The sequence below is a fragment of the Microcaecilia unicolor genome, chromosome 2, assembly GCF_901765095.1.
Source record: "Microcaecilia unicolor chromosome 2, aMicUni1.1, whole genome shotgun sequence".
NCBI classification, from domain to species: Eukaryota; Metazoa; Chordata; class Amphibia; order Gymnophiona; family Siphonopidae; genus Microcaecilia; species Microcaecilia unicolor.
In genome coordinates this window covers 97,404,535-97,431,335 of record NC_044032.1, presented here as the reverse complement: position 1 = coordinate 97,431,335, position 26,801 = coordinate 97,404,535, and the positions used below count along the sequence as shown (strand labels likewise).

The window sequence follows — 26,801 nt, the reverse complement described above, 5'->3', positions numbered from 1 at the left end:
TGTAAGTGATGTGACCACATCACACCATTTTTGCAAAACCTTCATTGGCTACCAGCACAATACAAAGCTAAATTTAAAACTCTATGTCTGATCTTCAAGGCCCTTAAAAGAAATGGATCTGAGTACCTGAAAAATAGGATGATCTTCTACACACCACCAAGGACACTAAGGTCTTCTCAAGGACTATCAATAACCACACCCTCTCCAAAAGACAATATATGATGCGATACCTGCAAGCGAGCCTTCTCTGGAGTAGCCCCCACACTCTGGAATGAACTCCCTGAAAGGCTCTGCTTAACACAAGACTATCTCTACTTCAGGAAGCAGGTAAAAGCTTGGCTCTTCAACCAGCTTTAATGGACGAAGTAACTAACTTGAAAGTCTCACTCACACACAAGGAGCGACACAGGCTGCACACACTGCAGCACAACATGTTTATCCACTCCTACCCTAGCTGAGATAATATTTAACCATCTCTCTGACCTCATTGGCTTTTGCTAAATTAGTCACTTTATTTTTTAACTCCTCTTACTCTCTTACCTATCTATATGTTCCATCTTTGCTTATACCCTTCACTGTCAATTAAAATGTTCTATTGCGTATTGTGTTGACATTGTTTAGTATACTATGCCATACTTTGTATTGTTATTTTAATATTTTTATCGCTATAATTGCCTATTGCTGTTTTATTCTTACTGTACATCGCCTTGAGTGAATTCCTTCAAAAAGACAGTAAATAAATCCTAATAAAAAAAAAAAATACATAGGACTGTTTCCTTGTCCTGATGAAGCATATGTTACTGCTATATTTTAGGTTTTCACCAACATAGGTACTATTGAATCTGCATGTGGGCTTTTTGTTTTGTTTTTATGAGTCTATAACAAACAATATTGTATATACTCGTCTATATGTTGAGAAATTTGACATCAAAAACCCTTCAATAGACCATGGGTCACTCTCATTAGTGCCATAGCACTCTTGCTATTGCTAGCTTTACAGAAGTACGGTAGACAGACTCTGGCCGTGCTGAAGTTGCTTGAAAGAATACAACCAGTGCTATATATGTCCCTAGTGTGGGAAGAACTCTTAATTCAGGGTGATCTTGTACAGTGTTCAAATTCAAGACAAGCGGTGTGGAGATGTGCAAGTGATACTGGGGAGTGATAAAAATAAACAGCAGTGACTTTAAAATCTGTAAATGTACTGACTGGTTGAAAGTTTGTGCCAAGCATGTACATTGTAAGGAGGGCATGCCTGCAGAGAAGTGTATATGACAATTATCAGGTGACGGGCAAAAGCTATTTGACTGGCTGACGGCTCAAGCAATAGATTCAGCCAAGATGTGTGGAAAGAGTTGGCGAGTGAAACTGATAGCTTTTGCTTTTTTTTTTGTAAAGAAAAACAGAAGTGTGTGAGTGTAGACCTATTGAAAAATTTGGTTATCATAGATTAAAATCTGATGATTTAGCTGTTTCTGTCTAGCTTTAAGACTGTTCTGATCCTCTTGAAATCTGTGAAGCTGTAGGCTACAGGAAGGGGGATGGGTTTGGGAAAGGCAGGAGAGATGCTGGAGGGGAGGGAGGAAAGGGCAGCAATGTAGGACCCGGGTCTTGACTTATACACAGGTCACAGATTTTTTGCCATTTTTAGTCCCAAAACTGCCCTCAAATTAAACACAAGATTTATAGATGAGTATATCCAGTAAATGTTTTCATAATTTACTCCTGTGATATGTTCATCAATAAAACTGAACCCATGTTCATCATTAAAATTGAACCTATTAAAATCAGAAGCTCTGTGGTGATCAAAAAAATAAAGCCTCCACTATCTTGTTAAGACTGCTGAAATTGTGGAGGTAAAAGATTCAGTTCACTAGCACCCCCCTCCCACTGACTGGGTCCCAACCGCCTCTGGGCAAGTCTCCCGCTCTCAAATTATCCCCAGTGATTGCTAGGTTACTGGAGGCCACAGTTCCCAGAAAGCACTCACAGATCCAACACACAAACCACCAGGATTCTTTATCAGTCCAGACAGGCAGAGTCAACAAACTAAATCAGGTTTATTGTCAGAACTTGAACAGTGAAATAGAAAAAGTGCAATCAGCAAAACAGTAACAGGTAACTGAAATATGGATCACTTATAACATTGACTAAACATTTGTTTACTTTCTAAATGGCGATCAGCAAATATGCTGCTCACAGATTATCAAATATTACTGATCACAGGACCTCAGCAAAAAGATCTCTCTCTTCTCCCTGGCTAAGTCTGAGGAAAACGCCAGTAAAATCCAAATGAAATTGAACTCCTGGGCCTGCAGACTGCCTTTCCAAAAGGCTTAAACAAAGAGAACAGTCTTGGTTCTGCAGCAGCTTCAAAACATAAACATGCACCACTTGCTGGCCAAACTAGAGAAATACACTTCAGGAAATAATTAAGGCAGTTTTACAGGCTTAAAAAAACCCACTGTTCTGTCTCATTGTTCACTCATGTACACTGCCAAGTTGGATTACTGTAGCTCATTAGATGTTGGCCTGACAAAAATTCTACTGGGTCATCTTCAGTTAATTCACAAGCAGGTTCAAGAGATCATGTGCTTCCTATTTAGAGGTTCTTTGCTGGCTCCTAATGGTTCGTGCAGTGGGCTGAGATCATGTGGAACCAAGTTCAATTACCACTGCAGCTCCTTGAGATTCTGGGCAAGTCACTTAACCCTCCACTGCCCCGGGTACAAAAATGTGGGTTATGAGCCCATTAAGCACACGGAAAGGTACTTGCACGTAAACCGCTTTGGTTGTACCACAGAAAGGCTGTATATCAAACCCATGACACTTTAAATTTAAAGTTGTATGTCAAAGTTTCAAATGTATTCAAGGTGTGCCACCCTGTTTGCAAGACTTCTTGGCTGTATGTATCCTTCAGGCTCGGGCCCACTACAGTCCTTGCAATAAAGTGTCCTTCAGCTGCCACCCGCCCCCCCCCCCTTTTTTTTTTTGTGTTTAGACTTGAGGAATCTCAGTGAACTGCATTTTCTTATGTATCTTAAAGACAATGGAATGAAGTCCCCAATGGAGTCCCCAATGGACCTTCAATCAGAACTTCTTAGAAAAATCATGATAAACTTCTTTGAAGACTTGGTTATTTTCTGAATTGTACTAATGCTATGCCATGTTTTTAATCTGTTTTGCCTAGTTTTATTTCTTATGTAATTTGCACATAGATCATGGATCTGAGGTAATTCATATCAACTGGTGGTTCTTACTTAAGTATTTCCATGAGTATTCGGTATTTAACAGGTTACTGAAGTCCCCCAGACTAAGAATGAACCTCAGCTGAATTTAAGAGTTATTTGCAAGAGATTTTAGAAGTTCCAGGGTCTTCTCTCCCCTCTATATCATCTGCTTATTATTTTACTTTCAAAAACAAATCTCAGTGTGAGAGGGGGTGATTTGAAGCCTAGAGCTTCTAACTCATTAGGTGAGCTCTCTGCAGAACTATTACCCGAGACAGTGAGCAAAGTCTCCTTATTGGTGACTATGAGGTCCTTTTACTAAGCTGCGGTAAAAAGTGGTCTGCGGTAGTGCAAGCAGATCTTTTGGGTGTGCACTGGGCCATTTTTTTTTTTTACTACGTCCAGGAAAGAGGGCCTTTTTTTTAAGGGACTGGAAAATGGATGTGCACTAAATTTGAAACCAGAACGTGTCCATTTTCAGCCTGAGACCTTACCGCCACCTACTGACCTAATGGTAAGGTCTCACATGCTACCCACGAGGTAGCACATAGGACACGCCAACTGCTGTTTACTGCGGGATTTGGTGCGCACCCTTGTAAAAGGGCCCCTATGTTGTTTGATCCTGATCAAGACCCAATATTTCTTTCCTTTAAGATAAGAAGTTTTGGGCTCATGTAATTAAGATGTTTCCAGATATGCCTTTTGATACTCAGTCTTGCTGTCACTTTCCTTCCGTAAGGCCTCAGGAGCAACTTTGTCTTGAAATATCCTTATAAGCATAACACTATATGCTTCTAATCCATATGGGTTATTTTTCTTTAATTTAGTCAGCTGAAGGCTTTTTTGCCACCCAGATATAAAGACAACAATGCTAATGGAGATCCTGATGATGACTGAGTTTTGATGTTTTTTGGAATTTTGCAGTTAACAGCTGGCATTTTCAGTTTGCTAGATTTGGAAGTGTTTTCTTTTTTCACCATTTGATTTCCATATTCTGTCTTGTTTTTGGTTGGTGGACTTTTTTTGTTGTTCTATTACACTGTCAATTGAAATATTCATTAAAGAGAATAGAATAGGGGGTCACGTGATGCCGTACTGAAGAGCGGGCATGTGTGAGACGAGCTCCTGGGCCCTGGATCCTAGAACCCACTCTTCACCGTTCTTCACCTCTGTGATTATTTCAGTCTACCATCCAACTTCTCCAGAGATTCAGATTCTCCTGATCTGTCAGGCATATTTTTTGTAAACAGGCAACGTCCACCCCCTGCCACCGGATCTTTGTTAAGATATTTCACTGGGGACGAAATGCCTCCCATGTAACTATCTGGCAACTAGAGGTCGACATCCTCTGAAAAAGCAGAATCCCAAATAAATGACAAAGGATTCAAAAATGGATGGATTGGGGTTCCCAGTCTCCACCCCAACCCAGAAAATACATTCAACTCCCACCTGCAACTCAGAAGACCATACAGTATAATACCAGTAAACAGAGTGAGAGGCAATCCCTCCCCATCTATCACAATCCCAGCCCCCCACCCCTCCCCTCAAAATGAACAGTCATCTTCCCAATCCTAAACACTCTCCATTGTGAGCCATCCCATCCCCCCAAAGCACCCACCCCCAATAATTTCCGCAGCATGATCATGCAGTGAAAAGGGAGCAGACCATGAAATGATGCTAGGGGCCCTGTACCCCACAACCCTCCTGTCCAACGATTAAACACAGCTGATAAGCAGAAATGAACGTAAATCCCAACTCACCAAAAGAAACAAGTCCCCCCCCCCCCCCCCCGGGGCCACAAGCAAATGCAATAAACCAAATAGTACTAAAGAACAGGTGTATAGAGAATTCTCATACACAAATAACCCAATGCAGGGCTTAATTCTGTCAGGTGCCGGCTGGCTGAGATGCTGCCCATTGCTCCAGGCAAACCTTTGCTGCATCAGGGGAGTCAAAAGTGCACCAACTGCCATTATAGTAGACTTTTAGAACTGCTGGGTACAGCAGCATGAATCGCTGGCCTTTCTTGTGGAGGGCTGTGCATATGGGGGTGAACTGTTTACAGCTGTCATGCAAAGAAACCGAATAGTCTTGGTAAGCGTGCACCAACTTATTCTGCTTTTACATAGAAACATAGCAACATGACAGTAGATAAAAGGCCAAATGACCCATCCAGTCTGCCCATCCTCTGTAACCCCCCATTCTACCTGTTCCTAAGCGATCCCACGTGCTTATTCCGTGCCTTTTTTAATTCTGGAACAGTCCTAGACTCCACCACCTCCACCAGGAGGCCCATTCCACGCCTCCACCACCCTTTCTGTGAAATAATACTTCCTTAGGTTACTCCTAAGCCTATTCCCTCTTAACTTTGTCATATGCCCCCTCATTCCAGAGCTCTCCTTCATTTGAAAAAGGCTCTCTTCCTGTACATAAATGCCCTTGAGATATTTAAACGTTTCTATCATGTCTCCTCTCTCCCAGCGTATACATGTTGAGGTTGATAAGCCTGTCCCTATAATTTTTGCATTCAAGACCGTTTTGCCAGTAACCGTGAAGAATTTCCACTTTGTGTAAATAATGGTGTACTTTGATGAATATAGTGCGAGGCTGCTGCCTGCCCTCCTGAATGTGGGCAAGTTGATGCCCTCTTTCTAGGCTGAATGACCCTATGCTGTCGGATAAAGTAAATTCTTTGCAAAGCCAGTTCTAATACCGAAGGGAGGCAGTGGTCCGAAATGTGCTCTGGTAAACCTACAAGTCTCAAATTACTCCTCCTCGAGAGATTCTCTAGATCATCAATTAGGGACACTCGATGCTTCACTTGTTGCTCCAGAGACACCAGGGTCTCATTTACATACATGTCAGCGTCCTCAATCTTCAATTCCCAGGTCTCAAGCTCTCCCAAACGGCTATTGGTTTCCATCATAAAAGACTCCAGGTGGCCCAATTGCCCAGACATCTGTCCAAGTCTGGTCTCCAATTCTCATTCCACAGCAAGTTGTTGAAGCTGTGCTTCGGTAAATAAAGAAACAAACATTCACTGGAGGCTGCGCCATCTTAGTGTCACAAGACTGGGGTAGGACTTTCTCCTTTTTAATCCCCTCAGGGGATATGACACCACCTGATTTTGTGACATATTTGTCCATATGCCGAGAGGGAACAAGTGGGGAGCAAAGCTGCATTCAAACGATGCAATTACAGCAGGTTAAGAGGGCAAAGAAAGCATGGGGACCCCAGAGAGGCAGAAACCATGTCTTTTCCCCTCATTGCATCACGTGGTCCTCCCTTTGATCACTTATTTAGATCATATTTTCATTAGACTGCTTTGTATAGAGACAGACCATGTGTATCTGGCTGTTTTAATAAGTTCTCACTACAAGGATGGCCTGGTTAGGAGTCCAGGCTGTTGGTCATCCTTTTGCTCAGTTCACTAGGACAAAGAGAGGGGGGGGTTACTTCCTTACACTGGAGATCACAATTTAACTGTTTTCTAGTTGAGCATTTACGTATCTGGTTCAAGGTTGTATTTTATTCTGTCATTTCTTTGATGTTTGTTTGTATCACTATTTGTGATCTAGAATAATAAAAAGTGTTTTTGAAGTAAAGAATAGAACATAAGAAAAAAAGCAGCATTTTCTGTACTGAAAGTACGTCTGAGGTTCTCTTACCTTTAATGTCCCTGTGAATAATCTGGTTCTCATGGAGGTAAGAAAGGCCACGCAGCAGCTGTTCAGTGTAATTTATAATAACCATTTCTTTGAAAGGTCCATACTTGCTGAGCAAATGGGCAATCGATCCACCTGAATGATAAAAAGTATCATTCAGCAGTGATTTACATGCCTTCAATCAAAACATATTAGCAGGTTTCCCTGCAGAAGTCATGGGGTTCATTTAACTTTACTATACAACGTAAATTATAGCTCTTAAATTAGTTTTCACAAGTACTTAGTCAACAAAGACCCTTCAGTAAATTTAATATCAAACCTTGGTTATGCAAAAATCAGTTAATAAAAAAAAAAAAAAGACCAAAACCAAACAAGATTAAAGTTAGCAACCCTGTGAAGAAGTCTATAGGATATTACTGCTTCCCCTTAACAATACTCCCTCACAGTTGCAGAACCACCTTAAATCTCACAGTCCTACCCACGGTGGGGAAGAAGGGGGGGGGGGGGGGGGGGAGGAGACAGACAGGAAGGCACGGCCAGAAGGGCATAGCCCAGGGAGTATAAAAACTCAGGGCACAGCTAGACTGAGGAGGCCCAAAGGGAAGACTTGGAGACCTACTGCTTATACCTCCACACACCTATATGTGACCCCTAGGTACTTACAGATGCGATACCCAGGTAGGCAAAGTTCATCTTGGAACTTGCAGAATTGTGGAAACCCAACCAGCAGCTGGCCTGTGATTGGTATCTAGCAAAAGACAGACCTATCTCTGGGTCCTAGGCCCAACACAAATACCTGGGTTCACAATCTAATAAGTGGTTCATATACAATTCAACTACAAATTTACAGACCACTTCTAAATATATTACAACATCCAACACTTTATTGTAGATCTTTAAATTTAAAACCCACTTAAAATAATATCAATTGGCTTAATTGCAGCTTAACTTGATCTCATGCTTCTAGCAGTCCTTACAGATATATTATTGAAGAACTCGCTGTCCTCCAATGCTTCAACCTTATAACTTGTCTTCTTGTCCCTTCCTCGGTGTCACAACCCGTTAGGTGAATAGTAGTCTTAAACCGCAATCTGGGCTGTTAATGTCCAATAGATTTTACTATTTCCATTATTTTATGTGGGTTATAAATTTAAAAGATTTACAATAAAGTGTTGGATGTTGTAATATATTTAGAAGTGGTCTGTAAATTTGTAATTTGGTCCTAGGCCCAAGGCAAGCTAAATATCCTGTTTTGAGAGACAGTAGAGCACACCATGGCCCTGCTGACGCAGGCCACAGGAGGACACTGTGAGTTTAAGAACTATTTGTCTTTACTTTCTCCCTACCTGTGAACAGGATTTTTCCCAACCCTTGGCAAATATACTACTTTATGTTCACCTTTAATCCGCTGTATTGCTCTTATCAGGGCTCTAGGTCCGAACTTCTCCTCAGTCCTACAGACCTAGACATGCTACATTAAATGTATACTCAGTATTTATCTGGGCAAGCAGTAAAAAGATTATCATAATTTGAATTAACGGGGCATCTTATTACTTTAAATTGTAAGAAAATTATATACCCAAACATGACATTTTGATTTCAAAATGGAACCAAATGTTGATTTTAGCATGCAATATATAAAATAGTGCTAAGCATGGCTTTTGAAAATGGAATCAGCCAGTTACCAAAAATTACCTGAACTTCTTACTTTGCTTCCCATGTTTGGATGAAGGCCTATCTATGCAAGTAGCATAACTTCTACAGGTTTTCTAGGACTTGCTCACAATTTTTTTTTTTAATGTTCATGCTAATAATTTGACATTTTCCCCTTCATTCATTCTATATATAATTTGTATTCTCCTCAAAAATCAAAAAGACATCATTTTTACCTGCCATCCACTCTATGAAGAGATTGTAGTTACTCTTTTCACATGTGGCGCCTAACATTCTAATGATATTCGGATGGCTCAGATGACTCATCATTCTTATTTCTTCCCTCAAGGCTTCAACCACCTCTTCTTGCTCAGATGTTGTGTTCCTCACGTAAGTCACCTATTTCAGGTATTAAAGAAGAAAAAAAAAAAACAAAGATAGCTCCCATGCAATGACCCTGAATGTCAAAAGAATGAGTGGACTCCATTTCCAAACACAGCTTTAAAAAAAAAAAAAAAAGCAAGAAAAGCATGTGTGTAGGTGTAATTTTGTAAAGGTTTTCTTCACTTGTAAAGCATGTTTTACATGTGGAAAAAGCTTTTTATAAAACTGCATGGTGGTACACTTGCAGTGACAAAGACAGCACATACGTATATACGTGCACTGTGAATAGGCATTCCTGGGGTGTACTCTGGGTGGTGAAGATGGAATTTCAATGTGCATGAATTTTTTTTTTAAATCAAGTACACAAGGTGAAAAAAACACATGCAAACATTTACACTTCCTACAAGGTATAAACATGTGAGTTGGCATTTGTTTTCTACAAGTGTACATATGTTTCCTTTATAAAATACAGTAGGATTAAAATAGGCACTTTTTTAGACTTCTCACATGTGTCCTGTTATAAAATCAGGCCCTTCATGCCACGTTTAGACTTGCAATTTTTAGGCTTTGTTTGTTTCAATATTTTGCAGCTACAGTAGGTAGGCAACAGAACCATATTTGTTCAGGGAACCCAAGTTTGTAATAATGCTCTCTCTTCTACTTTGAGGGATATAAAAGTTTGGATATAGATGACGCAGACAAACTGAAAATGAATGCAATGAAAAGGTAAAGGAGGGGGCACATTTTCAAATTTGGTGTCTGAGGGATCATTCTGTTACCTCTGAAGTACTACGTAAAAGTCTAATCTCACAATTTGTGTCTATTCTTTATAGCTCCCTGCATATATTTTGTATCTAAGCTGATATATCTAGTACTTCATTGTACTGTGTTTTCTGAGAAATATGCCATTTTCTCTTGTGACAACCAATAAATTAATGTTTATTGATTTTTATCTGTACAATGCTGGGATTTTTTTTTAAGTAATGGAAAGGGATATTGTTTTTATTTTATTTACGAATCAATTTATAATACTAATATAAGGGGGGATCTTGTTTTTAGATATTTCTTTCATTTACCAGGGAATGAAAGGTAAAATTATGTATCATACCTGTTAATTTTCTTTCCATTAATCATAGTTGATCAATCCATAGACTGGTGGGTTGTGTCCATCTACCAGCAGGTGGAGATAGAGAGCAAACTTTTGCCTCCCTATATGTGGTCATGTGCTGCCGGAAACTCCTCAGTATGTCGATATCAAAGCTCCATCCGCAGGACTCAGCACTTAGAGAATTACACCCACAAAGGGACACTCTGCCCAGCTCACCACCGCCGAAACGGGGGAGGGGAATTAACCCAGCTCATCCCCACACAAGTGGGGGAGGGGAATCTGTCCAGCTCATCCCCGCGGAGCGGGGGAGGGACACCACCCCGCCGATGCGGGGGGATCTGGCTTATCCTGCAACCGCAACCGCGGGAGGAGCTGACTGACCCTAACACCGCCGAAGCGGGAGGGGTACAAAGCTGCCCTACAGCCGCACGAAGCGGGAGGGAGTGCCGGCAGAATTTAAGTCTCAATTCAGCCCCGTAAAACGGAGGGGAGAGGAATGCAGCAGCTCACTGTAACACAAACTCGTCTCAACTCTTGAAGAATCCAAGTGAAAAAACTTGAACACGAAGTCCTCCTGAAGTAACTGAAGACTAAACTTGAACCTAAAATTCAACCAGAATATAAACAGTACAGATATCTGGGAGGGGCTATGGATTGATCAGCTATGATTAATGGAAAGAAAATTAACAGGTATGATACATAATTTTACCTTCCATATCATCATGCTGATCAATCCATAGACTGGTGGGATGTACCGAAGCAGTACTCACCCAGGGCGGGACATTGAAATCCCTGACCTCAACACTGAAGCTCCAAACCGGGCCTCCGCCCGAGCAGCCACAGTCAAGCGGTAATGCTTGGAGAATGTATGGGCCGATGCCCAAGTTGCCGCCTTGCATATCTCTGCCAAGGAGACAGACCCGGCCTCTGCCATCGAGGCCGCCTGAGCTCTAGTGGAGTGAGCCTTCAGCTGGATAGGCGGCACCTTCCCCGCGGCCACATAAGCCGCTGCAATGGCTTCCTTGACCCATCTTGCCACTGTAGGCTTAGCAGCCTGCAGACCCTTACAAGGACCTGCAAACAGGACAAACAGATGATCCGATTTCCGGAAATCATTGGTCACTTCCAAGTATCTGATGATAACTCGTCTCACATCCAGATATTTGAGAGCAGAGAATTCCTCTGGGTAGTCCTCCCTACGAAAGGAAGGGAGACAGAGCTGCTGATTCACATGGAAGCGAGAAACAATCTTGGGCAGGAAGGAAGGCACTGTGCGAATAGTCACTCCTGCCTCAGTGAACTGCAGAAAAGGCTCTCGACATGAGAGTGCCTGGAGCTCGGAAACTCTTCTGGCTGAAGTGATAGCCACCAAAAAGACTGCTTTCAACGTCAGGTCTTTCAGAGATGCCCTCGACAAGGGTTCAAAAGGCGGCTTCTGCAAGGCTCTTAGCACCAGGTTGAGATTCCACGCAGGCACCACTGAGTGCAGAGGATGGCGCAGGTGATTAACTCCCTTGAGAAAGCGCACCACATCTGGCTGCGAAGCCAGGGAAGCACCCTTCAGGCGGCCCCTGAAGCAAGCCAGGGCCGCTACCTGGACTTTAAGGGAACTGAGCGACAGGCCTTTCTCCAGACCGTCTTGCAGGAACGCCAACACTGAAGAAATTGGAGCAGTGAAGGGAGAAAGTGAGCCCGCTTCACACCACGCTGCAAAGGTACGCCAAACCCTGGCGTAAGCCGTAGAAGTAGAGCGCTTCCTCGCTCTCAGCATAGTGGCGATGACCTTGTCTGAGAAGCCCTTCTTTCTCAGACGCTGCCGCTCAATAGCCAGGCCGTAAGACCAAAGGGGGAGGGATCCTCCATCACCACGGGACCCTGATGTAACAGGCCCTGCTCCACTGGCAGCCGCAGAGGATCGTCGACTGAGAGCCTGATCAAGTCCGCATACCAGGGACGTCTGGGCCAATCCGGACCCACCAGAATTATCCGGCCTGGATGCTTTGCCACCCGGTCTAGCACCCTGCCCAACATGGGCCAGGGCGGGAACACATAGAGAAGCTCTTGTGTCGGCCACTGTTAGAGAAGAGCATCTACTCCCAGGGATCGAGGGTCCCGTCCTCTGCTAAAAAAGCGCGGCACTTGGCAATTGGCCGATGACGCCATCAGATCTAGGCTCGGCTGGCCCCAGCGCTTCGTGATGTCCAAGAACGCCTGAGCAGATAGCTGCCACTCTCCGGGCTCCAAGGTATGGCGACTGAGAAAGTCCGCCTTGACATTCATGACTCCGGCAATGTGGGCCGCTGACAGCTGTTCCAGGTTCGCTTCCGCCCACTGGCATAAATTCATGGCCTCCTTGGCTAGAGGGGCGCTCTTGGTACCTCCCTGGCGGTTGACATAGGCCACAGCCGTGGCATTGTCCGACAGGACCCGTACTGGCTTCAACGCCAGTACCGGGATGAACTCCAAAAGCGCCAACCGAATGGCTCTGAGTTCCAGGAGGTTGATAGACCACTTTGCCTCTGCAGGAGACCAGAGCCCCTGCGCTGTCCTTCCCAAGCAGTGGGCTCCCCAGCCCGACAAAGAGGCGTCCGTCGTGACGACAATCCACTCCGGGGTCACCAGAGGCATTCCTGCAGACAACTTGTCTGTCTGCGTCCACCAGCTCAGCGCCTTGCGCACTGCTGGGTCCAAGGGAAGGCGCACAGCATAATCCTCCGACATCGGAGTCCAGCGCTGCAGCAGAGAGTGTTGTAGTGGTCTCATATGAGCCCTGGCCCAGGGCACTACTTCCATCGTGGCCGTCATAGAGCCCAACAGCTGCACATAGTCCCAAGCCCGAAGAGGAGAGGCTACTAGGAACTGGTCCACCTGAGCCTGAAGCTTGACAATCCGATTGTCTGGCAGGAACACTCTGCCCACTTGGGTGTCGAATCGAACTCCCAGATACTCCAGGGACTGAGTTGGGCGCAGCTGGCTTTTCTCCCAGTTGATGATCCACCCCAGGGAGCTCAAAAGAGCAACCACCCGGTTCACAGCTTTGCCGCACTCTGCATAAGAGGGGGCTCGGATCAACCAGTCGTCCAGATAAGGATGGACTTGTACTCCTTCCTTCCTCAGGAAGGCCGCGATGACCACCATTACTTTGGAGAAGGTCCGCGGAGCAGTAGCCAACCCGAACGGGAGGGCTCTGAACTGGAAGTGTCGGCCCAGTACTGCAAAACGCAGAAAGCGTTGATGAGGAGGCCAGATGGGAATATGCAAGTACGCTTCCTTGATGTCCAAGGATGCCAGGTACTCCCCTGCCTTCACTGCCGCTATAACAGAGCGGAGAGTCTCCATGCGAAAGTGCCGAACTTTCAAGGCCCGATTGACCCCTTTGAGGTCAAGGATAGGCCGTACAGAACCTCCTTTCTTTGGTACCACAAAGTAAATGGAGTAACGTCCCTTGCCAAGCTGATTTTCTGGCACCGGAACGACCGCACCCAGGCGGATCAGATTGTCCAAGGTCTGCTGCACTGCCACAGCTTTGACCGGAGACTTGCAGGGAGAGAGTACAAACCCGTCTCTTAAGGGTCGGCAGAACTCTAGCTTGTAGCCGTCTCTGATGACTTCCAGCACCAAAGCGTCTGAAGTTATTGTGGTCCACTCGCCCAGAAACGAGGACAGCCGTCCTCCAATCTGCACTGGGGCGTGGACCGAGGCCCCGTCATTGGGTATGAGACCCTGGGGGAGGACCGGAGGGAGCACCTCCGGGTCGGCGGTCTCTGCGAAAGGAATGCTGCTTGGGGGAGAAGTTCCTCTTGAAGGAAGAGGAGGCAGAAGAGCCCGACCTGCCCGGGCGGTACCGACGGGCTTCCTGAAACCGTCCTCTGGAGGTACCGGGGCGAGTACTAGCCCGAACCCTGACCTCTGGTAACTTCTTGCCCTTAGACGTGCCGAGATCGGTCACGATTTTGTCCAGCTCGACCCCAAAGAGCAGCTTGCCTTTAAAAGGCAATCTAGCCAGGCGGGATTTAGAGGCGTGGTCAGCAGACCAATGCTTCAGCCAAAGCCACCGCCGCGCAGAGATTGTCTGAGCCATGCCTTTAGCTGAGGCCCTCAAGACATCATACAGCAAGTCTGCCAAATAGGCCAAGCCCGATTCCAGGGCCGGCCAATCAGCCCTCAAGGAATGATCCGAGGGGGAAGCCCGCTGCACCATAGTCAGGCACGCCCTGGCCACATAGAAGCCGCAAACTGAGGCCTGCAAACTGAAAGCAGCCGCCTCAAAGGACGACCTTAAGGCCGCCTCCAATCTTCTGTCTTGGGCGTCCTTTAGGGCCGTGCCACCTTCCACCGGCAACGCCGTTTTCTTAGTCACCGCAATGATTAAAGAATCCACGGTAGGCCACAGATAGGCCTCACGTTCACTTTCAGGCAAAGGATAGAGGCGGGACATAGCCCTAGCCACTTTAAGGCTCGCTTCCGGGACATCCCATTGAGCCGAAATTAAGGTGTGCATGGCATCATGCACGTGGAAGGTTCTAGGCGGGCGCTTCGTCCCCAGCATAATGGCAGAGCCAACAGGGGCTGAGGGAGAGACATCCTCCGGAGAGGAAATCTTCAAAATGCCCATGGCCTGCACTAACAGGTTGGGCAAATCCTCTGAGCTAAAGAGCCGCGCTGCAGAGGGGTCATCCGCTCCATCCGAGCGGGGATCCGTCTCCTCCAAGGAATCCGCAAAGGACCGTTGGGAGAACTCAGATACGCTGCCCTCATCTACATCGGAGGAGACAAAGTCCTCCAAGGCCTGGGAATCAACCCGAGGGCGTTTACCTCCGGGGGCCTCAACCTCTTTACCAGACGAGGGAGCAGGGGCAGCGTTTTGCATAAGGAAGGCCTGTTGCAGCAGCAAAACAAACTCGGGGGAGAAACCCCCCAGACTGTGCACTTCCGCAGCCTGGGCTACAGCCCTAGACGCACCCTCAACCGGCGCTCGCAAGAGCGGGGGAGAGACATGCTGCGCATCCAAGATGGCGTCCGGCGCGACACTTCGCGAAGGAGCCGCGCAGGAAGAACGGCGCTTAACTTTAGCCGCTTTTGTGCCGTCGCCCAAATTAAGGGCGTTCATGGCATTAATGTCTCCCACCTCAAGGGCGGCCCAAGAAGAAGCCGTCCGAGCCGCGTGGCCGGCCAAGATGACGGAGGCGAGCAGCGGGGGATGGGCGTTTATGGCGGGGAAAAACCGCCACACCGGAGGAAGGACCGGGACACTCATCGGTCACGAATCTGTCACCCAACAAGGGCGAATCAGACTTTAAGACCCCCGCATCCCCTCTAGAAGCGCCCAAGCGATCCGGGGAGCGACTCTTTGCGCCCTCGCCCTCCGACGCCATAGGCCACGTGGAGATCAATCGGGGAACCCCCTGCCCGCTATAAAAAGGTAAAAATTACCTGCTTTCCGCTCCGAGCTGTAACGACCTGGTGTCCCAGTGAGTAGCTGCAATAAACGTTTAAATAAACGTCGAAATAAACGCCTTTAAGGACGTTCAAATTTTTTTTTTTTTTAACGGAGCCAGCGGGAGGGGGGAGAAAAGGAGGGACCTGGCGCCACCAGGTTTGCACTTGCTCAAGAGGAGCCCTCAACAAAACCTAAAAATTAGGCTTGGAGGCCTAGCCAGAGCTGCTGCTGTGTGTGACCACCACCTGCTGAGATAGAGAACATACTGTGGAGTTTCCGGCAGCACATGACCACATATAGGGAGGCAAAAGTTTGCTCTCTATCTCCACCTGCTGGTAGATGGACACAACCCACCAGTCTATGGATTGATCAGCATGATGATATGGAATCTCAATTTTCTACATACCTGTTTATCGTGTTATGATGCTAAGTGAGACAAATTCCTCTTTAGCTCAACATATTTTTGATTTTAACACATCTCAGATTTTTTTAACACTTTATTTGTATGCTTGTGGTCATTGTTGTATTGTTTAGTATATAATGAATGTTACTCTGTGATCTGCTTTGCGTTGTAAAGAAAAAGTGGAACTTAAGTGTTGGAGTGGAGAATTAGCCTAATGGTTAGTGCAGTGGCCTGGTTTCAGTTCCCACTGCAGCTGCTTGTGACTCTGGGCAAGTCACTTAGGGGCCCTTTTACAAAGGTGCGTAAGGCCCCACGCGCACCCAATCAGCATTACTGCCCGGTTACCGTGTGCCCCAGGCGGTAATTCTGAATTTGGTGCACGTTGAAAACACGCGGTAGAAAATATTTTCTATTTTGTACCATATGGCGCTTACCCGGTGGTAAAAGGCAGTGTACGCACGATGTGAGTGAGACCTTACCACTAAGCAATGGGTGGTGGTAAGGTCTCAGGCTGAAAATGGACGCGCGCTGGTTTTTATTTTGCCACACGTTCATTTTCCAGACCTGGAAGAAACTGGTCCAGTGCGTGCCCAAAAGACGTGATCGCACTGCCGCAGACCACTTTTTGAAACGGCTTCATAAAAGAGCCCCTTAACCCTGCATTGCCCCAAGTACAAAATAAGTACCTGTATGTAACATGTAAACTGGTCCAATTGTAACCATAGAAAGGCAGCATATCAAGTCCCATCCCCTTACCCTATTAAAATAAAATGCAATAAAAATGATATCTGGTAGTTAATGACCAATCATTAATGCCAGAACAATTGTAGTTCTTCTGAGTTTAGGAACAGGTATGATTTTGCTGTCAAAGACAACTTCAAAGGAAAACTGTAACCTCAGAATATACTACTATATCCTAGAAAACAAACAAATTGTATTTCCAGGGGTTCTAAAATTCCTTCAGGACTTTCTCGCCATGAACAAAACTGCACTTGCCAACATTCATCCTACCTTAATTATGTGTGTTGGGGGTAGAGATGCTTTTGGGAGTACACTATATGGTAAAAATATAGTTAAATGATTACAAGATTTCATTTCTTTGCAGTTTGGAAAATTTCCAGAGAAACTGAAGGAAATTGTATCAAGTATTTTCAGTGGCCTCTCGAGACAGAAGTGACATTTCCATACATCATAATTAGCCCCCTAAATTCTATACATCATTATTATCCCTCATAAATAAGCTATAAAAGACAGTAAGTCCCATGGGACTTCTTTGTCTAAAGAATTCTGTCAGCTAGTTTCAGTCACCCAGAAGACAACCAACCATTGTAAACGATAGAATTTCACAAACTCTTCTACATGGGAGTGAAATCTGGATTCCATACAAGATAGACCAGAATTCAGACTTGCCAAGTTACTTAGTTCCATGAGGAAGACACTGCCAATTCTGGTTTTGAACTTATACCGCAAAGCAGTGTGGAAGTTACAGTCCCTGATTCTACTCACTGAAATCCATGCTGGGGTCCCGTAATGCATCAGTATAGGGTTGTTAGAAAGCCAGAAACAGCCTAAAATCTTCCTGTTGGAACTGGGTATCTTGGCAGCTTTAACAATTTCAGTATAAACCCTGATCCTCCAGTTTTGTAACACAAACCACTGTCCCCCACAATGGAACTAGGACCTTTCCTACATAACTCAACAAAAATATGATTCAACTAGTAAAAAAGGCCCATTTCTGACACAAATGAAACGGGCACTAGCAAGGTTTTCTTTGGTTCCCCTGCAGCCACCCATGTCCAGCGACCCTCCTCTGGACATGGTTCAGCTGTGAGGCATGTTCCCCCCTCCCGGGTTCTGAAGTTGACATCATAATGGCTATGGTGATGTCAGCTTGATCTGCGGAGCCTAGCAGACCAACTCGCACGGTCCCAGGCAAGTCAGAACGTTGGAGGTGAGAATTATTATATAGGATTACAAAATACAACAAAACTAGATGTAAATTCCTGCTGTAAAACTCAGTTTCCACTTGCTAAATTAAATATAAAAATCTTTACTCTATCTTTGTTGTCTGGTCATTTTATTCTTGTTTATTACAGTCTCCAGTTTTTGCTTTCCTCTGTCTTTTCATAACTCTTTTTAGGGTATCCAGTCCATCTGCCACTACTTCTCTCACTTCCTGTCTTCTTCACTTATAGTTTATGGTTTATTAGGACTTGATATACTGCCTCTCATCACAAAACAGCGAGGCGGTTTACAATAAGTACAGCTAAGAAATGCAGACAGAAACTCCACATTTATAGACAGAAAATGTAAGCCGCATTGAACCTATGTGTGGGAAAGCGCGGGGTACAAATGTAATTAATAATAATAAAAGAGGAAACAGACAAAGGTAGCAGAAAAATAGGGCAAGGAGAGGTAGCATGAACACAGTGTACAGGCAACATCCAAACAACTTGTGACAACCTAGAATGCATCAAGTCTGGACCCTATCCCCAAAGGCCAATTGGAAAAAGGTATAAGACAACTTGGTGTGTACATAAGTATTGCCATACTGGGAAAGACCAAAGGTCCATCAAGCCCAGCATCCTGTTTCCAACAGTGGCCAATCCAGGTCACAAATACCTGGCAAGATCCCAAAAAAGTACAAAACATTTTATACTGCTTATCCCAGAAATAGTGGATTTTCCCCAAGTCCATTTAATAATGGTCTATTTTCCTTTAGGAAGCCATCCAAACCTTTTTTAAACTCTGCTAAGCTAACCGCCTTTACTACATTCTCTGGCAACCAATTCCAGAGTTTTAAATTTACTACCTTGTAGCTTCATCGCATGCCCCCTAGTCCTAGTATTTTTGGAAAGCATAAACAGACACTTCACATCTACCCGTTCAACTCCACTCATTATTTTATAGACCTCTATCATATCTCCCCTCAGCCGCCTTTTCTCCAAGCTGAACAGCCCTAGCACTTTAGCCTTTCATCATTGGGAAGTCGTCCCATCCCCTTTATCATTTTTGTTGCCCTTCTCTGCACCTTTTCTAATTCCACTATATCTTTTTTGAGATGCGGCAACCAGAACTGAACACAATATTCGAGGTGCAGTCGCACCATGGAGCGATACAAAGGCATTATAAACATCCACATTTTTGTTTTCCATTCCTTTCCTAATAATACCTAACATTCTATTTGCTTTCTTAGCTGCAGCAGCACACTGAGTAGAAGGTTTCAACGTATCATAAACGATGACACCTAAATCCCTTTTTTGGTCCGTGACTCCTAACGTGGAACCTTGCATGATGTACCTATAATTCAGGTTCCTCTTTCCCACATGCATCACTTTGCACTTGCTAACATTAATTGTCATCTGGCATTTAGATGCCCCGGTTCCCAGTCTCGTAAGGTCCTCTTGTAAGTTTTCACAATCTTCCCGAGATTTAACGACTTTGAATAACTTTGTGTCATCAGCAAATTTAACCTCACTAGTTACTCCCATCTCTAGGTAATTTATAAATATGTTAAAAAGCAGCGGTCCCAGCACATACCCCTGGGGAACCCCACTAATTACCCTTCTCCATTGAGAATACTGACCATTTAACCCTACTCTCTGTTTTCTATCTTTTAACCAGTTTTTAATCCACAATAGAACACTACCTCCTATCCCATGACTCTCCAATTTCCTCTGGAGTCTGTCAGAGGTACTTTGTCAAAAGCCTTCTGAAAATCCAGATACACATCAACCGGCTCACCTTTATCCACATGTTTGTTCACCCCTTCAAAGAAATGTAGTAGATTGGTGAGGCAAGATTTCCCTTCACTAAATCCATGTTGACTTTGTCTCATTAATCCATGCTTTTGAATATGCTCTGTAATTTTGTTCTTAATAATTTTCTCTACCATTTTGCACGGCACCGACGTCAGACTCACCTCACTGGTCTATATTTTCCCAGATCTCCTCTGGAACCTTTTTTAAAAATCAGTGTTACATTGGCCACCCTCCAATCTTCCGGTACCACGCTCGATTTTAAGGATAAATTACATATTTCTAACAATAGCTCTGCAAGCTCATTTTTCAGTTCTATCAGTACTCTGGGATGAATACCATTCGGTCCAGGAGATTTGCTACTCTTCAGTTTGTAGAACTGCCCCATTACACCCTTTTACTCTTCGGTCATCTAGCGGTCCAGCCGATTCTTTTGCCGGCTTCCTGCTTTTAATATACCTAAAAATGCTTTTACTATGTGTTTTTGCCTCCAAAGCAATCTTTTTTTCAAAGTCCCTCTTAGCCTTCCTTATCAGCGCTTTGCATTTGACTTGACATTCCTTATGCTGTTTCTTATTATTTTCAGTCAGTTCCTTCTTCCATTTTCTGAAGGATTTTCTTTTAGCTCTAATAGCTTCCTTCACCTCACTTTTTAACCATGCTGGCTGTCGTTTGGTCTTCCTTCCTCCTTTTTTAATACACAGAATATATTTGGCCTGGGCTTCCAGGATGGTGTTTTTGAACAGCATCCACACCTGATGTAAATTTGTGACCCCTGCAGTCACTCCTAAGTTTTTTTTTCACCGTTCTTCTCATTTTATCATAGTCTCCTTTTTTAAAGTTAAACGCTCACGTATTTGATTTCCTTTGTATACTTACTTCAAAGCTAATATCAAATCCGATCATATTATGATCACTGTTATCAAGTGGCCCCAGCACCATTACCTTCCGCACCAGATCATGCGCTCCACTAAGGACTAGGTCTATAATTTTTCCTTCTCTCATCGGCTCCTGAACCAGCTGCTCCATAAAGCTGTCCTTGATTTCATCAAGGAAATTTTACCTCCCTAGCGTGCCCCGATGTTACATTTATCCAGTCAATATCGGGGTAATTGAAATCACCCATTATTATTGTGTTGCCCAGTTTGTTTGCATCCCTAATTTCCTTTAACATTTCTGCATCCGTCTGTTCATCCTGGCCAGGTGGACGGTAGTACACTCCTATTTTATTTTTGTTACATTTGTACCCCGCGCTTTCCCACTCATGGCAGGCTCAATGCGGCTTACATGGGGCAATGGAGGGTTAAGTGACTTGCCCAGAGTCACAAGGAGCTGCCTGTGCCGGGAATCAAACTCAGTTCCTCAGTTCCCCAGGACCAAAGTCCACCACCCTAACCACTAGGCCACTCCTCCACTCCACTATCCTTTTCCCCTTTACACATGGAATTTCAATCCACAGTGTTTCCAAGAAGTTATTTTGTTTCCTGCAGAATTTTCAATCTATTTGATTCAAGGCTCTCGTTAATATACAATTTATTTATTTGCTGCATTTGTATCCCACATTTCCCACCTATTTGCAGGCTCAATGTGGCTTACATTGTTCCGTCATGGCGATCGTCATTCCGGAGTGAGAGATAAAAGTGGTATTACATTAAAGATCATGATGCTACCCCTCCACCAATTCGATCCACCCTATCACTACGATATAATTTGTATCCCGGTATGACAGTGTCCCACTGGTTATCCTCCTTCCACCAGGTCTCAGAGATGACTATTATATCTAACTTTTCATTTAGTGCAATATATTCTGACTCTCCCATCTTATTTCTTAGGCTCCTGGCATTCGCATACAGACATTTTAAATTATGTTTGTTGTTCCTATTTACATCATGCTTAGTACTTGACAGTATTAATTTGCAATCTTTTGTCTGATTTTTATTTTTAATTTAAGGACACCTGATCTACTACGGTCTCTTTTGCAACCTCACTATCAGGATACCCTATCATCCCTGTTTTGGTGATATCTTTGAAAGATACCTTATCCCGAACCATGCGCTTTTGAGTGACTGTTTCTAGTTTAACAGCTGCTCTATGTCCTTTTTAAATGCTGACGCCAGCAGCCTGGACCCACCCTGGTTAAGGTGGAGCCCATCCTTTCGGAATAGGCTCCCCCTTCCCCAGAATGCTGCCCAGTTCCTAACAAATCTAAAACCCTCCTCCCTGCACCATCGTCTTATCCACACATTGAGACTCTGGAGCTCTGCCTGTCTCTTGGGCCCTGCGCGTGGAACGGGTAGCATTTCAGAAAATGCTACCCTAGAGTATCTGCATTTGAGCTTTCTACCTAAGAGCCTAAATTTGGCTTCCAGAACCTCTCTCCCACATTTTCCTATGTCATTGGTACCCACATGTACCAAGACAGCCGGCTCCTCCCCAGCACTATCTAAAATCCTATCTAGGTGATGTGTGAAGTCCGCCACCTTCGCACCAGGCCGGCAAGTCACCAGGCCACCCAGCTATCTATATGACTAATGATCGAATCACCAACTACAAGAGCTGTCCTAACCTTTCCCTCCCAGGCAGCACTTCTTACTTCACCAGGGTGATGCTCTCCTTATAGGAGACCTCACTCCTCCAAAGTAGCACAGGGGCTACCAGACTGGAGGTGGGACTTCTCTACAACATCCCTGTAGGTCTCCTCTATGCACCTCTCTGTCTCCCTCAGCTCCACCAAGTCTGCTACTCTAGCCTCAAGAGAACGGACACGTTCTCTGAGAGCTAGGAGCTCTTTGCATCGGGCACACACTTATGACATCTCACCAACTGGGAGATAATCATACATGTGACACTCAATGCAAAAGACTGGATAGTACCCCTCTCGCTGCTGGACTGCTGACTCCATCTTAGTGTTTTTGAGTTTTTCAATAATTTAAAACTTGCTACAGTATTAAGGATATTAGCCTAATATAAAAGTGTCTTTTAGTTTATATAGTATATTGTATGATTTAGTGTTTCCTTCTTAGATGGTAATGAAATGTATTTAAAACTCTGTATGAGCACTCCTTGCTTGTTACTCTAATTACAATAACTGACTATAAATGAAGAGTTGTCCTAGGGGTGGGCAGGAAGACTAAACTAGATCCTGCAATGTCTGCTAGATTGTTAATGCTGTGGTACAAAGTTTTTGAAACTAAGTGGAAAAGACTATGGAGATTAGTTCATAAAATTGCTTTTTATATTTTTATTTTGCCTAAAACCAACCTACAATTCCTCCTTTACACCCCAATCTTTAAGTTCCCAAAGCACAAAGCAAAATAGTGTGCAGTAAAATGGGAAGAGAATTTCAGAGAAGAGGGATTGTGCAGAAAGCGGCTACCGATCAGTGGATTCCAAACAGGCATGGGGAACAGATGGAACATATAAATGGCCATCACGGAGAGAATGGAGAGCTCTGCCAGGTATATAAGGGACAGTGAGCAATGACAGGTACGTGGAGATGCCAGTGTATAAAGCCTTATGTGCTAAGGTAAGAAGTTTAAACTGAATGCGGTAGAAGACTGGTAACAAGTGAAGCTTGATCAACAAAAGAGGCACAAGATAAAATTTGTATGGCAGTATTCTGGACAGTTTGTAGTTGCTTGATGAACAAAAGAGGCACAAGATAAAATTTGTATGGCAGTATTCTGGACAGTTTGTAGTTGCTTGATGAACAAAAGAGGCACAAGATAAAATTTGTATGGCAGTATTCTGGACAGTTTGTAGTTGCTTGATGGAGTACTGCGGTAAGCCAGTGTAGATGGTATTGCAGTACTCCAGCCTGGATATGAGTGTACAGGAGTGTCATTTGAGAGTCAGAGTCCAAAAAAAAAAAAAAAGAACGTACTGAGCGAAATTGGTGGAGGGCAAGAAAACAGATCTGACCACAAAAGATTTGAGGTTTGAAAGAGATGAAGGTCAATAAATACCCCAACATATATGAATAGGGACCTCTGACATCCATCTCTGATTTTGATCTTTTCCTTTCAACTTTCTTCCATTTATTTTTCTGCCTATCAGCTCAGATTTCATTCATCCTTACTATCCAGTCTTCAAATCTTTCTCTTTTCACTGCATCTTCCTACAGCTTTCAACTCTCACCCCAGCCCTCCCATTCATCACCTTATGTTTCCCCAGTTGTTTTTGCTAACACTCCTTCCAGCATCTCCTCTTTCTCCTCCCCTCTATCCAACACCACCTCTTTTTCTCTTCTCTTCTGTACAGCACCTTTCTTTTTCCTCCTCTGCCTAGCATCTCTCCTCTTCCCCTTCTATCCATCATCTTAATTCTCTTTCCACCTCCATCCAGAATCTGCATCTCGGTTTCTCTCTCCCTCTGTCAGCATCCCCCCTTTCTCTCTCCCTCTGTCAGCATCCCCCTCTCTGTCCCTAATCTCCCCTCTATCTTCCTACTCCCTCATGTCTAGCAACTCCCTGTCTTCCTACTCCCCTCATTTCCAGTATTTCCTGTCACCCTACAACCCCCATGTCCAGTATCCTGTGTGTGTCCCTATACCACCAGGTCAATTTTTCTTCCCTATCCAATTCAGCATCTCCTCTCTCATCCCCCTCTTCTATGCCAGCATTTTCCCCATCCCAATCCATTATCTTCCTTCTGTCATTACTCTCCCCATGTCCACCATCTCCCCTTCTCCCTCCATCCTTCCCCGCTTTGTCCAGCAGTTCCCTCGCTCTCTTCCTCCACTCCCCCCTCCTGTAGCCTTCCTATGCTTTTTCTCCAATATCCCTCGGCCATTCCAGTGTACTCCCAGGCCTGGATTGGGGGGGGGGGGGGATATACCTTTTCAACATGTACACTCCTTCAGACCTCTCACACTTTAACCCACCCCAACTACATCTCCGCTCGTCTCATCCTCCCAAAAGGATTGGTGCCTTCTGCTGCTGTTTCCTCCTCTGAGACCCGATCATGGTCAAAGAGCCTTCTTAAACACTGCTGTCTTCCCAGCCCTGATTATGAAGATGCTGCTGCTTCCTCCTCCCAAGTCCCAACTGGAAAGATGATGACAATAGTGTTTCCTTTTTCTGAGCCTAAGTGAAAGATGCTGCTGCCTGCTCCTCTCTGCAATACCAGCTGAGAAAATCCATTCATCTCTGATGGGACAAGTGGATTTTCAAAACCATATGCATGTGAGTTTTCCTATTCTACACTGATCCTTCACGAATTGCCATTAACTCTCCCATAATTAACAATACACTATTCCATTATACACCCTCCTCCTTGTTCCCCTACTTTTCCCCTCCTCCTTTCTTGCCCATCTTACCTATCCTTACCTAATTGACCACCTCTTTACTCATTATATTATAGCTGTATCCACCCTGTGCTACTTTGTTTCCTGATATGCTATGTAAGCCGCATTGAACCTGCTATTCAGTGGGAAAGTGCGGGGTATAAGCATTACATTAAAAACAGTACTTTAACAGCGAGACTATTATATTTTCCAACCACCTTCCATTAATACAGATTTCTCTGTCCGTCTGACCACCACATCAAATACCATCTTTGATGCTTACAATAGAAGAAAGACAGTGGAAGTGATAATAAAGAAATTTAAGTAGGTCTCAAGAAATCCTGGGTGCTAGGTTGCTATGGAACCAAAAATTGAATCTAAGCATCTTGGATTTTATGCTCCTAGACTCGCTGCTGCCATTCAAGAAAGAAACACTCTTTCATTTCCATCCTGCTAAACCAGTTCAGACCACAGGTTATGTCATCCTACCAGAAGATGGTTACTTTGGATACCAGGATCGGTCCATGGACCTTTCCCTTGTTGAGCCTGGATGGGTCTAACACTCTGCAGCCTTGGCACGGAAGGATTCTGATAGAAAAGTGAAGCTTCCTAGCAGGCACTCATCTCTTTGGTGCTGGAGGTACAAGCTTAGGTATGTGGAGGATATTTGGCAAGAGCCCTGCTGTACTGGGCTCAACAGCTGCTTGTGTCCCTGGAGGTAGCTCTGTTTTGGAGCAGCCTTCATGGCAACATCCTGTATGACCTGGTGGACATTTGTTTGTTGTCTGTGGCCTCTGTGGTGGTATCAAGGAGGAGGTGATCCACCGAGGTGGATGAACACTGACTCCCACGAGAGCACGACGATTAAAGGGAAGTGGACCAATGACTCCAGGGAAACGGGATACTGATGTATAAAGTACCACTTTATTCACAGACTCGACACTGTACCATGTTTCGGCCAACAGGCCTGCCTCAGGAGTCTCAAATGATTCTGGTACTGGAAATCAGTCTAGAGGTCGAATGGTCTTGAGAAAGACCTTTGAGATGTATAACAGATACTAAAGCGTCTGTGTAGTCTGTTATGAACAAAACCTCTGTGGTGGTTGCACACAAGTAGCTGTGGCTCTGTGGACAACAAACTCAGCCTCTAAGTCTCACTTGGGCAAGCTTCCCGTTAAAGTCAGTTGTTTGGTGATTTGAAAAAGTTCATGAAGGACCTGAGGGAAGCTAGGCCATGACAGCTTCTGGAGGACAAGACAAGAGCATTGGCGCATGGTTCAGGAATCAAGCCAAGGAGTGGGACCTGGGCAAACTCCAGCTGCTTCTTCATCAGTGAAGGGGCAGAAGGGATTGCCCTTTTGGGGAGCGAGGAGGTCAAGAGGTACTGATACCTCCTCCTCCATTGTAATGGGCACCCTCCTGCAGAGACTCTGCCTGTTCCACCAGGAATGGGCCATTGTTACCTCTGACCAGTGGGTCTTGGAGGTTGTTCAATAAGGCTATACCCTGGAATTCATGAAGCTCATTTCAAATGCCTTTGTGCTGTTCCCTTGTGGCTTCTCCCTCAAGAAAGACTATGGAATGCACATTGCAGTGGCTGCTTTGGCTGGGAACCTGTAACACTAAGAACAGGATCATGGGGTGCCATTCCACATATTTTGTTGTTCCAAGAAAGAGAGCACATTCCATCCTATTCTGGACTTAAAAAGGGTCAATGCCTCCCTGTGGGTCCTGCGCTTTCATATAGAGAAGATGCATCTCTCTGTTAAGCCAGGGAAATTGCCAACTTTGCAATAACTTATTTTCATATTGTGATCAGGGAAGTACACAAAAGTGTTTCCTGCAGCTTGTGCAAGCACTTTCAATTCAGGGTTCT

General features: G+C 44.7%; 1 protein-coding gene across 1 annotated transcript in view; it reads right to left on the bottom strand.

The window, feature by feature from the left end:
• The window catches only part of LOC115461877 (mitogen-activated protein kinase kinase kinase 1-like), a 94,552-nt gene that overhangs the window by 17,389 nt on the left and 50,362 nt on the right, over positions 1 to 26,801 (bottom strand). The window contains exons 12-13 of the mRNA XM_030191937.1: positions 8,785 to 8,947; positions 6,899 to 7,030 (exon numbers count right to left, since the gene is read on the bottom strand). Of these exons, the coding sequence (XP_030047797.1) occupies positions 6,899 to 7,030; positions 8,785 to 8,947 (295 nt within the window). The remainder of the gene's footprint in view (positions 1 to 6,898; positions 7,031 to 8,784; positions 8,948 to 26,801) is intronic.